The 12,110-nt window shown below is 41.9% G+C and overlaps 1 protein-coding gene across 3 annotated transcripts in view; it reads right to left on the reverse strand.

Annotated features, from left to right (window-relative positions):
• The window catches only part of EPSTI1 (epithelial stromal interaction 1), a 52,398-nt gene that overhangs the window by 8,621 nt on the left and 31,667 nt on the right, over positions 1–12,110 (reverse strand). For all 3 annotated transcript variants that reach the window (XM_057409725.1, XM_057409726.1, XM_057409724.1), the window contains 3 exons: positions 9,942–10,035; positions 6,661–6,744; positions 325–398 (listed from right to left, as the gene is read on the reverse strand). In XM_057409725.1, coding sequence (XP_057265708.1) covers positions 325–398; positions 6,661–6,744; positions 9,942–10,035 — 252 coding nt within the window. The remainder of the gene's footprint in view (positions 1–324; positions 399–6,660; positions 6,745–9,941; positions 10,036–12,110) is intronic.

Consider the following 12,110-nt stretch of genomic DNA (forward strand, 5'->3'; position numbering starts at 1 on the left):
AACAAACACATAGATAAATAAATACTTCCCCAGCTGAAACCACTGTACTAGTAGTTACCCATGAAACTACTAATAGTTTCTACTCTATGCAATATTCAACACTGATAGGATAAATAAAGTCAAAATGGCACTATGGGTCATACTGCATTACAGTAAGCAGTTTTAATGATGGATATTAGTGGCTCATTTGAAGGCAAAGTTAAGCCAGAGCTAAGGTCTGGGATCCTTATTGCAATTGCTTTCTAACGCACGAATGCTTGCAATTTTGAGACACTTTCCACATAGGAATTCAATTAAAGTGTGCTCTGCATTTTTGCATCATACCTCCTTTGTTCATCTTGACGTGCTCTCATCCTGTCTTCCTCTTCCTGCTTTTGTTTAATTTCCATTAATTCAGCCTGGGAATGATAAAAGTGAAACAAACAAACAACAAACTTACTTTTAATTAACATACCTATGTTGCAAACCCAATTAATTCCACATGGTGCTAACTTCAGCTAGAGCCACTTGTCATTCCCAGAACTTTTCTCAACAGCGTTTTATTTAAGTGACAGCGCTATGTTAAAAACCTAGCTAACTTTTCTGTTCTGCATTGCACAGCATGAGTTTTGTTTGTGTGTTTAAAAACTGGGAATTAACAGGATTCAGACATTTACAGTCCTACATTTAAAGGGGTAAGATAGACACAAGCCTGCTTCCCTTGCCCCAGCCCACATATTTGCATTACCCTGTGGGTCCAAGGGGGAAGACAGCCAACATCATCCAGCAGGAGCAGACACAGCTGTCATGCCTGTAGGGTATGAAGGAGACATGCCCTTCACCTCCTGCCTCCATGGAACACAAGGAGAAGATGGGAATAGGGGTGTGTCACCTCCATCTCTCTGGGGCTCTCCAAAGACTGAGGTAAACAGCAAATAGAACCTGAGCTGTGACAATGGTATGAGGCTCAACAAGGCTCAGTGCCGCGTCCTGCTCTTGGGCCACAACACCCCCATGCAACGCTACAGGTCTGGGGAAGAATGGCTGGAAAGCTGCCGGGTGGAAAAGGACCTGGGGGTGCTGACTGATGACTGAATGTGATCCAGCTTGTGCCCAGGCAGCTAAAAAGGGCAACAGCATCCTGGCCTGTATCAGCAACAGTCTGGCCAGCAGGGCCAGGGCAGTGATCATCCCCCTGTACTGGCACTGGTGAGGCTGCACCTCCTGTGTTCAGTTCTGGGCCCCACACTACAAGAGAGACATTGAGGTGCTGGAGCTGGTCCAGAGAAGGTCAATGGAGCTGGTGAATGTTCTGGAGAACAAGTTTTATGAGGGATGGCTGAGGGAACTGGGGTTCTTTAGTCTGGAGAAAAGGAGGCTCAGGGGGACGTTATTGCTCTCTGCAGCTACCTGAAAGTAGGATGGAGTGGGGTGCGGGTTGGTCTCTTCTCCCAGGTAACAAGTGATAGGACAAGAGGCAACGGCCTCAAGCTGCACCAGGGGAGGTTCAGACTGAAATTAGTAAAATTTTCTTCACTGAGAGGGTGCTCAGGCATTGGAACAGGCTGCCAGGGAAGTGGTGGAGTCACTGTCCCTGGAAGTGTTCAAAAACTGTGTAGATTAGGCCCTTAGTGACATGGTTTAGGGGTGGACTTGGCAGTTCTGGGGTAATGGTTGGACTTGATGGTCTTTAAGCTCGTTTCCAAACTAGCTGATTCTATGATTCTGTTAGGTTGGTGAAACAGCGTGCAAGCTCCCAGCATTGCAGCAGCTTGCCATTCTTACATTACCTAATATTAAGGTATACAATGTCAAAGGTAATTCTTTTCAGAGGAGAGTTTCCTTATGCAATTTTAGTCAGAACTGCGAAGTAATGTCATACAGCTTATATGATTCTGCTTTGCATATGTGCTTGTTTGTCTAACACTTGCTCTCTACAGTGCACCCAAGAACTGAAGTTGCAGATTTTTCTGCAAAGAAAATTTGGCTTGCAGGGTGAGAGGGAAGGGATAGGAACAGACCCATCTTTCATATTTTCCATAGCAACTGAGCAGCAGTAGGAATAGAAACTAAAATAAAAATTATGCGGTTAGAGAAAAGCTTCAATAACTGAATGGAACCACAAAAGTTAAAAAAAAATAAAAATCAATTCAAGTTCCATTAAATAAAAACTATGCAATAGATGTATGAAGAAAATCAATATCTGTGAATGTGTTGTGTATCAACATTTGTCTAGCCCCCTAAAAGAAGAAACAGGATTAAGAAATAAAAAAGCCAACCTTAATTTTCACTGTTTTAAATAACTATTCAACCTGAAAATTAAAACCCAGTATCTGACTTTCCAATATGCTGAGTCCTCTCTTGGAGTAATGTTCTGAAATATATGGTGTGTATATGATGCGGTGTTCAAAGCATACTGAAAATTTCTAAATCAAGCAATACATACTAAAACCTGCTCTGAGAAAAAAAGGCAGGGGGAGAACTTACAATACCTACACATTTTATAGCTATACTGTGCTAGGAGGTACACACAAGACAGAATTCACAATTACTTCAATAAATATTAGTTTCAAGTGGAAATGAGCCAACATATACCTGAGGGACAATTATTGGAGCAGTTAAAATACATATTATTTACAATAGATTTGTAAGTAGTGCATGACTCGGCGCAATAGGCAGCAGCAGCTATGAAGGCAAGGAGCACTTGGAACCGTGTGCCAAGCAAGAGCAGCCTTAGAAACAGCCAACACCTTCTTAGCAATGTGTCAAATTGGTAAAGACTCTAAAGCTCTATAAATCCTTTAAAACAAACCTTCATAAAGAAGGGGCATGCTAATTGACATCTGCAGTTTTTTTCTCTATGGAAGAATCAAGAATACAACAGCTACTAGCCTTACACCCATCAGGACTAGCTTTCAAAAATATTTCCTCTGTACAGGTCCTGATGGTAAGCGTACATCTGATGGGAAAGCCTCATTTTCCCCTCACCTTTTGTTTCCAGAATCCTGGTTCCTAGAATACTATGAAATGAGGACAGTTGTCCCAAACATTTAAAGAAAGATACATCCATGAGAGGGGTTTCTCCAGCTCTAGTAGCTCACTGTGTGAAATTTGTTGTGTTTGTTTGCTGCTACTGGGGAAGCAGTTTAACATTAATTTGGATGTTAGTAACAGCAGAGGCATAGCAAGAGGCTCAGTATTTGCTAATATGTTTTCAAATTATTTGCTAATACGATTTTCAAATGCTGCCTTCCCTGTACTTGCACAGTCACACTTAGAGCAAGGCAGATAGCAGCACAGTGCCATCACTTTCTGTAGTGAACTTTATGTGGACATGGTACTCAAATCTATGCCAGAGGGACTACAGTGGTGCAGACACATTACAGGCAATATGTGCTACATATGCAGAAAGTGGAGCTCAGACTTGCAGTTACAGCATGCCTGCTTTTTAGACAACTCAAAACTCTTCATTTAGGTGGTTAGCAAGGGAGCAGAGAAGAACATAGACTTAAAAGCAAAACTGAGAGCTTCCACATCCCCTTTTGGGAAGGCAGAGTACGTGGACCTCAATTCTTTAGAAAAAAAAAAAAAATTATTCAGAGTCTGAGATCACCATAGAATCATAGAATCATAGAATAGTTAAGGTTGGAAAGGACCTTAAGATCATCTAGTTCCAACCCCCCTGCCATGGGCAGGGACACCTTACACTAAATCATATCACCCAAGGCCTTGTCCAACCTGCTGTTCAACACTGACAGGGATGGAACATTCACAACCTCCCTGGGCAACCCATTCCAGTGCCTCACCACCCTAACAGGAAAGAATTTCCTCCTTATATCCAATCTACACTTCCCCTTTTTAAGTTTTAACCCATTACCCCTTGTCCTGTCACTACAGTCTCTAATGAAGAGTCCCTCCCCAACATCCCTATAGCCCCCCTTCAGATACTGGAAGGCTGCTATGAGGTCTCCATGCAGCCTTCTCTTCTCCGGCTGAACAGCCCCAACTTTCTCAGCCTGTCTTCATACAGGAGGTGCTCCAGTCCCCTTCTCTGGACTTGTTCCAACAATTCCATGTCCTTTTTCTGTTGAGGACACCAGAACTGCACACAACACTCCAGGTGAGGTCTCACAAGAGCAGAGTAGAGGGGCAGGATCACCTCCTTCGACCTGCTGGTCACGCTCCTTCTGATGCAGCCCAGGATATGGTTGGCTTTCTGGGCTGCGAGCGCACACTGAAGCTGGCCCATGTTCATTTTCTCATCAACCAACACCCCCAAGTCCTTCTCCACAGGGCTGCTCTGAATCTCTTCTCTGCCCAACCTGTAGCTGTGCCTGGGATTGCTCCGACCCAGGTGTAGGACCTTGCACTTGGCATGGTTAAACTTCATGAGGTTGGCATCAGCCCACCTCACAAGCGTGTCAAGGTCCCTCTGGATGGCATTCCTTCCCTCCAGCGTATCAACCGAACCACACAGCTTGGTGTTATCGGCAAACTTGCTGAGGGCGCACTCAATCCCACTGTCCATGTCAGCAACGAAGATGTTAAACAAGACCGGTCCCAACACCAATCCCTGAGGGACACCACTCGTTACTGGTCTCCAGCCAGACATTGAGCCATTAACCACAACTGTTTGTGTGCGGCCATCCAGCCAGTTCTTTATCCACCGAGTGGTCCATCCATCAAATTGATGTCTCTCCAATTTAGAGACAAGGATGTCGTGTGGGACAGTGTCGAACGCTTTGCACAAGTCCAGGTAGATGACATCAGCTGCTCTACCCCTGTCCATCAGTTCTGCAGCCCCATCATAGAAGGCCACCAAATTGGTCAGGCAGGATTTCCCCTCAGTGAAGCCATGCTGGCTGTCACCAAGCACCTTGTTGTTTTTCATGTGCCTTAGCATGCCTTCCAGGAGAATCTGCTCCAAGATTTTGCCAGGCACAGAGGTGAGACTGACTGGTCTGTAATTCCCCGGGTCATCCATATTCCCCTTCTTGAAAATGGGGGTTATATTTCCCTTTTTCCAGTCATTGGGAACTTCACCTGACTGCCATGATTTCTCAAATATGATGGCCAGTGGCTTCGCAACTTCATTCACCAGCTCCTTCAGGACCCGCAGATGGATCTCACCAGGTCCCATGGACTTGTGCACATTCAGGTTTTTAAGATGGTCTCGTACCAGCTCCTCTCCTACAGTGGGCCCAAGGTCTTCATTCTCACAGTCCCTGCATCTGCCTTGCAAGACTTGGGTGGTGCGGTCAGAGCCTTTGCCAGTGAAGACCAAGGCAAAGAAGTCATTCAGAACCTCAGCCTTCTCCAAATCCTGTGTAGCCAGTTCTCCCGAGAGCTTCCTGAGGGGGCCTACATTCTCCCTAGTCTGTTTTTTATTTGCTATGTACTTGTAGAATCCCTTCCTCTTATCCTTAATACCCCTAGCTAAGTTTAATTCTAACTGGGCCTTATCTTTCCTAACCTGGTCCCTAGCTTCCAATCGAGGAACCTCCTGGATTGCTTGTGCGGGGCCATACTGTCATTCCAACAGATGTCAGGGTGGTTGAAGTCACCCATGAGAACAAGGGCCTGTGAGCGTGAGGCTTTTCCTATCTGTCTATAGAGTGCTTCATCCGCAGGTTCTCCTTGATCAGGCGGTCTGTAACAGATCCCCACAGTAATGTCTCCCATAGCTGTTCTCCCTTTAACCCTGACCCACAAAGTCTCTGTTGACTGCTCACCTGTCCCCAGACAGAGTTCCATACTCTCCAGCCTACCCCTAACATAAAGGGCAACTCCCCCTCCCCGCCTGCCAGGCCTGTCCTTCCTAAAGAGCCTGTAACCTTCCATTCCAACACTCCAGTCATAGGAGCCACCCCATCATGTTTCTGCAATGCCTATTATATCATACCCCCATAGATGTGCCCACATCTCTAATTCCTCTTGTTTGTTCCCCATGCTATGGGTGTTTGTATAGAGGCATCTGAACCGAGCTCCAAATGAAGCCGGCTCATTGGCTGGAGCGGCTGGGATACCTCTACATTGCTCTGAGTCAGGTGCTGGCAACTGACTGGGTGTGTTGGGATGGAATGATGCCCCCTTCACCCAACACATCTAGTTTAAAGTCTCCTTGACCAGTCTGGCAAGCCTCCTACCAAAACTGTTCTTTCCCTTCTTTATCAGACCAGCTCCACCAGCCCCCACTAGACCTGGCCTACAAACTTGGGTCCCGTGTTCAAGGCACCCAAACCCCTATGACACCACCCTTTTAACCATTTATTAACCTGGCCAGTCCTCCTAGCTTTTTTTAGGTCCTCCCCTGTATCCTGGAGGATGAATGATATTCAGAATATCATAAGATTACTTCTGCCTGAAAGAGAGGGAATTGGTTTCTTTAGCCTATGAAATCAGGTGGCATGGTCAAAAAACTTCTCTGCACAATTGTTCAGATGGAGAGGTGAACAAAGCCAGTCATCCAGATGTAGATAGCCTTGAGCCCAGAAGGTAATTGCCCTGTCCCTGTCCAAATTTTACAGCTTGGTTCATCTCTCTCACAGTATTTGAAAACAGTGACTGAATCACCTTTGCTAAAGAGAAGCTTTGTGCGTAGGCTACAAGTAATCAATGTATTTAATTGGTTTCACAGCATGCAAAAATGATACAATATGCAAACTGTTAATGTATAATTACCTTCCTCCGTTGTTCTTGCTTCATTTCCTCTAATCTTCTGGTTTCATCCTCTCGAAGAGCTTGCTTATACATACGGCTTCTCATCTATTGTTCAGCAAAGAATATGAACATATTGGTGTGGGGAGAAGGGGGACAAATTTCCAAATCTTATTCCCAAATTGTTATATAGGTATTTAAGATAAAAGAACCAGTTGAATGATTACAGTTATTTAAAAAATAGATTAGTCTCAAGACTAGAATTTAAATAAGAAGTGGTTTAAAGTCTCTTGGTCATTTGGTTTGGCTCAATGTCCACTTCCACATCACAACCTGGTAGCCAGAGCACACACTACTTGGTGTCCCAGTGGCAGGGATAAACATGCCCTGAGCAGTCAGAAAGCACAATCAGGAAATCTGATAGCTAGATGGGGTATTCTGGGAAGAAAGAAAACATTACCAAGCTAACAAAGCAGAATGGAGGCCTGGTAACAGAGAGGAATTATTTGTGGAGGTAGGGCAACAGAAACTGAGAAATCAAAACTGTATTATTTGTGGGACAGCCAAGAGAACTGAAAATACGAACTACACATCACGAATAATGCATTCAACTGTGTAGTAGGTTTTCAGTACAATAACTAACCCTGGTCTTTCACAAGTTGTAGTTAGCAAAGAGCCAGCCTACCATTAAGATCTTATAGGATCCTTAGGATCTTTTACATAGGAACTTATACTGTAAAGTCTTTGATCAGGCACATAGTGTAGCACACTAAATAATGAGCCAGTACACTTTAATACAAGAAGTGTGCAGGTTTGACTTTGGTGAGGAATTTGTTGCAGGCCCACACAATGTTCTCGAAATTTGATATATGCATGCAGACTGACACCATTAAAACAACAGGCACATAATTTGCTAAAAAGACTGAAAAGAGAAAGCAATTATTAATAGCTCAATTTTGAGCTGGGAGAAGTTGTTACATGTGTCCAGGGAGACTCATTCTAGGTCCAATATTATTCATTACTCTCTGTAATGTCTTGGAGAATTGTGTGAAGTGTGTGTTAATCAAGTTGGAAGACAGTAAAAATCTACACAGGATTGGTAACACTTTGAAAGACAGGATTAAAATTAATTATGGGCTTGATTAAATAAGCAGGCCAGAGAAGTCACCAATGACAGAGTCACTCCAAAGTAGTTAAATTTGTTCACGTACATCAAGTAATATTTAACACTAATATTTGAATTGTGTGCTAAATGAATACAACTACCAAAGAAATTATGTGAGTGAAAAAAAATCAACTTTACATTGCCCCAAACTTTTTTCTAACATAAATTTTAAATTTAAAAAATCATACATTTATCCACCACCACCCTTTTAGCATGCATGTCAGGCGCTTCCTAAGCTTAACACATTTCACTATTTCAAATACGTTGCTCCTGAATCTTTTAATTACTCTAGGCAAAGGACAGGTCCATGATAACATCAAAATTAGAGTTCAGGTTTTCCACTGGTTTAGCATTTTGGTAGTACACCAAGTCTATTTAGATAACAACTCATTGGTTATGTGCTTCAGGTTCCTCACACAGAGCACAGAGGCTGCCTGTAAGCCTACAGACTGTACCTCATCCAAGCTGGTTGGGAAGACATTTTGCTAACTATGTTGCTGCATTATAAGCAAGTCACGTATTGATCAACAAAGCTATAGAAATGCTGTCATTAAAAAGACATGTATAATATCAGCTAGTATTAAAGAACATTACAGATAAAAGATGTATATTATTTGCTTTGATACTAGTAAATCCAAAAATGAATTATGGTATGTAATTTGGCATAACTTATTAAAAAACCTTTCAAAACTGATATGACAAAGGCACATATAGGTAAGTGAAGTAGAAGGCAAAGACTGCAAGTAGGACCTGTACACATGAAAGAATTCAGTGTTCTCTCAGGCATTCACCCCCTTCTGTATAGATATGAAGACACCAGAATACTGAAGTCCAAGTCAGTCCTGAGGACATGAGCTTGGTTGTCTTTGCGATTCAACGTTCACACCATATGAAAGGCTGCAGATCTGGGTCTCCCCTACCAAAGGACAAGCTCCCCAGTGTTCAATGTTGGATTCTTCAAGAGGTAAGTAGAAGTGGTTTCAAGACATATTTTCTCCCTTCCCGTAATCCTTCATCTTACTTGTACACCCAGGATTACAAAGGCAGTCTGAAAGCCACTCCCTTTGCAATTGACATTCTGCCAAACAATGCTGGGCAGAGATTGGCTCCTTCAGACTGTGTATCTGCCCACGCATGCTAAAATTTCTTTAGGGTTCTTAGAGACACAAAATGACCTGAGAAATCAAAGTGAGAAAGAATAATTTTTCTATCACCTTCCCTTTTCATGCAATGAAAAGCAGGAAGCAACAGTAGAGGCAAGACAGATCTGTCATATATAATGCCTGCAGCCATCTCTGTACCAGGAGGATCTTGTGCATTTCCAAAGCTTCTTACAAAATATGGAGGTAAAGCTTTCTTTCTCTTTAGTCTGCTGTTGGTTCTGTTCAAACCTGTTCAAGGTTGAATGCTACTGAGGGCTACTCAGATTGGATAATTCCAAGTTTCTGCTGACTAAGGACTATTGCTTGTAACAACAATTTCTGTCCACTTGGCTGCCTGCTCTTTGTCTTTCCCCCAGTTATGAACCTCCTAAAGGAGAAATACTTCTGTCTCAGGCTTAATATCCATCACTGGAAGCTTTTACATTAGGAGGAAAGTGGTTTAGACATGAAGAGACTAATCATACGTGGAAAAGCCTTTCTGAGGCAATTAGAATAATGAAACTTAAGCAGTACTTTATCTACTTCCTAGTTACATTGATACTTAAAAGGTTCATTCAAACTGGGACAAAGTCCCCAAGCAGTCTATGGAATCACTTTTTGGATGCATGAGGAATAAGCTTCTCTTCTGACTAGAAGTTAAGCATCTGCTGACATGAACTAGTTGAGATTTCATAAAAGCTTGCCACCAATGGATGGGTACAGAGCACATTTAAGATTCTGATCTGACCTTAGAATATAAATCTGGTTCTCATTTACCAAAGAGAGGTCTGTGAATAATAAAGGCAGTCCCCTAATATGTAGGATACTGTCAGTGTGTAAGAAACAATGTAGACAATCTCATTCACCCAGAAAGAGCCCTTGGCACTTGCTGAGTTCTGTCTAGGCAATTAAGCTCAATTAGAATATTCTAATATTACACTATTGACAGCACCTGGAAAGCTGATAGAAAATATAGCACATGCCATGATTTTTCTTACCCATGCTGTAGATTCTGCACCATGATTAGCAATCTGACAGGAATCACTCTTTGGCAAACCCACGTCCAATCTGTTCAATAATTCATTGGTTTTGCTATGAAGAAATCCAATCCAAATAGAATCGTTAGTGTTTCCATAAAAATAAATACAGTTTTTTATTCCACCCTTGGAATCTAGCCTAGACATTTTATCGTGTGCCAGCTTAAAAACACCACAGGTGGAACAGAAGGTTACGGAGACAGGCAGAATGAAATGGGACAGAGGGTAAGAGGCTATATTATGGATAAGACATTTGCTGGGAGTACGTTTTAAGCAAACAATTCTTGTTATTTGCATATTTATGGTTTACAGTGGCTACGCTTTCTTTCATCATTGTAAAGCATCTAAAACACAGACTCACATACTATTGGACTTCACCAGGATGCAACTGCTTCACTGAATTGTTGCAAATCCTTCAACCAGATCTGTAAATCTCAGATAAGTTATTTAAAAGATTATTTTAAGGATATTTCCTTTATGCTTAATACAATGCAAACTTACAGCAGATTTCTTAATTAAGCAGAGAGACTGAAGCATTTTTTAGCACTGAAAAAAAAATGCCTGCCTTTAGTTGAAGCAGAATTGCACAACTAAACAGGATTTTCACAGTAGCATTGCTTTGTTCACAGTTTTAATCAAGTACAGTTAAATAAAGTCACTAGCAGAAACAAAACCAAACATCAAGAATAGGAGTTTCAGTGCCATGATCAGGAACCAGTTTGCAAAACTGCAGTCCCAGGCACATCTATTCAAGTCTTTGCTCACTCAAAGCAATAGAATTAGAGGAAAGAGGAAACTTTATTTCTATATACAGCTTTGGAAAGCATGAAGGTACTGAAGTGAGAGCAGAAAGAGTGCTTCAAAAGGCATTGAACACAAAGATTTATTCTGCTAGCAGCACAATCAGCTAACCCTGGCAGTGGGAGAAGATGTTGCTACCAATGATAGCTGCTTAACCTTGGAGAAAAAGACTTGGCCTATGAGTGATGCTGACTAACTGCTGAAACAGACTACCAAGTGTGCTTTTTTCTTTCACCCTCTGATCTCAAATGGTGAGTAGATGCATTTTTGGAAAATGTCCTGCTGGTCAGTGGGTGACTTTCACTTGAGAAGTCGGGAAAAACAACAGGAACCCACAAGTTCTCCGCTACTCTACACAACACAAAACCATGTTACCACTTCAGGTACAGTACTTGATCAGGCTGTAGCAAGTCATGCTTTTAAAGTCTCAGCATTCCCAGTTCACTCCCTTTTTTCCACTACCTGGACCTCAGCCAACTCACAATACAGAAAGAATCAAGTGAAGCATAAGATTCGTTATATACAAAGTATATCAAAGTTAAATAAATTAATAGTGCTCTTAACCAAACATAAAGTTCATATGTTTTTTACATGAAAGATGAGTGTTTAAGTACTGAGATTGCACAGAACAATTCTGGGAACTTGAGGTTTTACATCGCAGATTTTGTGTTGCTCTACCTATGCTAAAATAATTTATTTCTGCACCAGAAAGAGTCAGAACTCCTACAGAAAGTCTGGATATATTTGAGAAGGTTGAAGCTCTGCAAAGAAATATCTGGCAACTTAGAGGTATACCTGGATGTTCTAATTCCTTATGGATGGCAAAAGAATGACATGGGGTATGTGGGAGTTCTCATTTGTGTAAAAAGAGGTAGAAGCTTAAGACACTGCATTTTCCAGGTCAGCACATGGATAGATGAAAAACTAACTCAGTTTCAGTATTAGAAAAGATGATTACAAGAGCAGAAGCGAATAAAATTTCTCTGCAAGATTGTGCATTGCCTTTGAATACAGAAAACACCCTACTATGCCAATTAAGTAATACGTTAGTAAAGTGTCCCTGTTACAAGAAAAGGACTCAGGTTTCTAAACCTGACTAAAGGTGAACTCAGTCAAGTCAGTCATATACGTTAATTCCTTGTGTAGCATCTCTATAGAAACCTAGCAATGCATCTGGAGTTGTCAGACTATCAAAATATTGTCTGAATAGGGTCTTTCATAATATTAAACCTATAATCGTAACAATGCAGAGCATAGCATAAGCCATGCTGCAGGAAAAAGAGGAAGTCAGAGATGACAGTCCAATTAATGTTCCAGAGAGGAAAGCAT

This window comes from Pezoporus wallicus, unplaced genomic scaffold (assembly GCF_028554395.1).
Source record: "Pezoporus wallicus isolate ANWC-B61680 ecotype Strahan unplaced genomic scaffold, APGP_CSIRO_Pwel_v1 contig_2543, whole genome shotgun sequence".
NCBI classification, from domain to species: Eukaryota; Metazoa; Chordata; class Aves; order Psittaciformes; family Psittacidae; genus Pezoporus; species Pezoporus wallicus.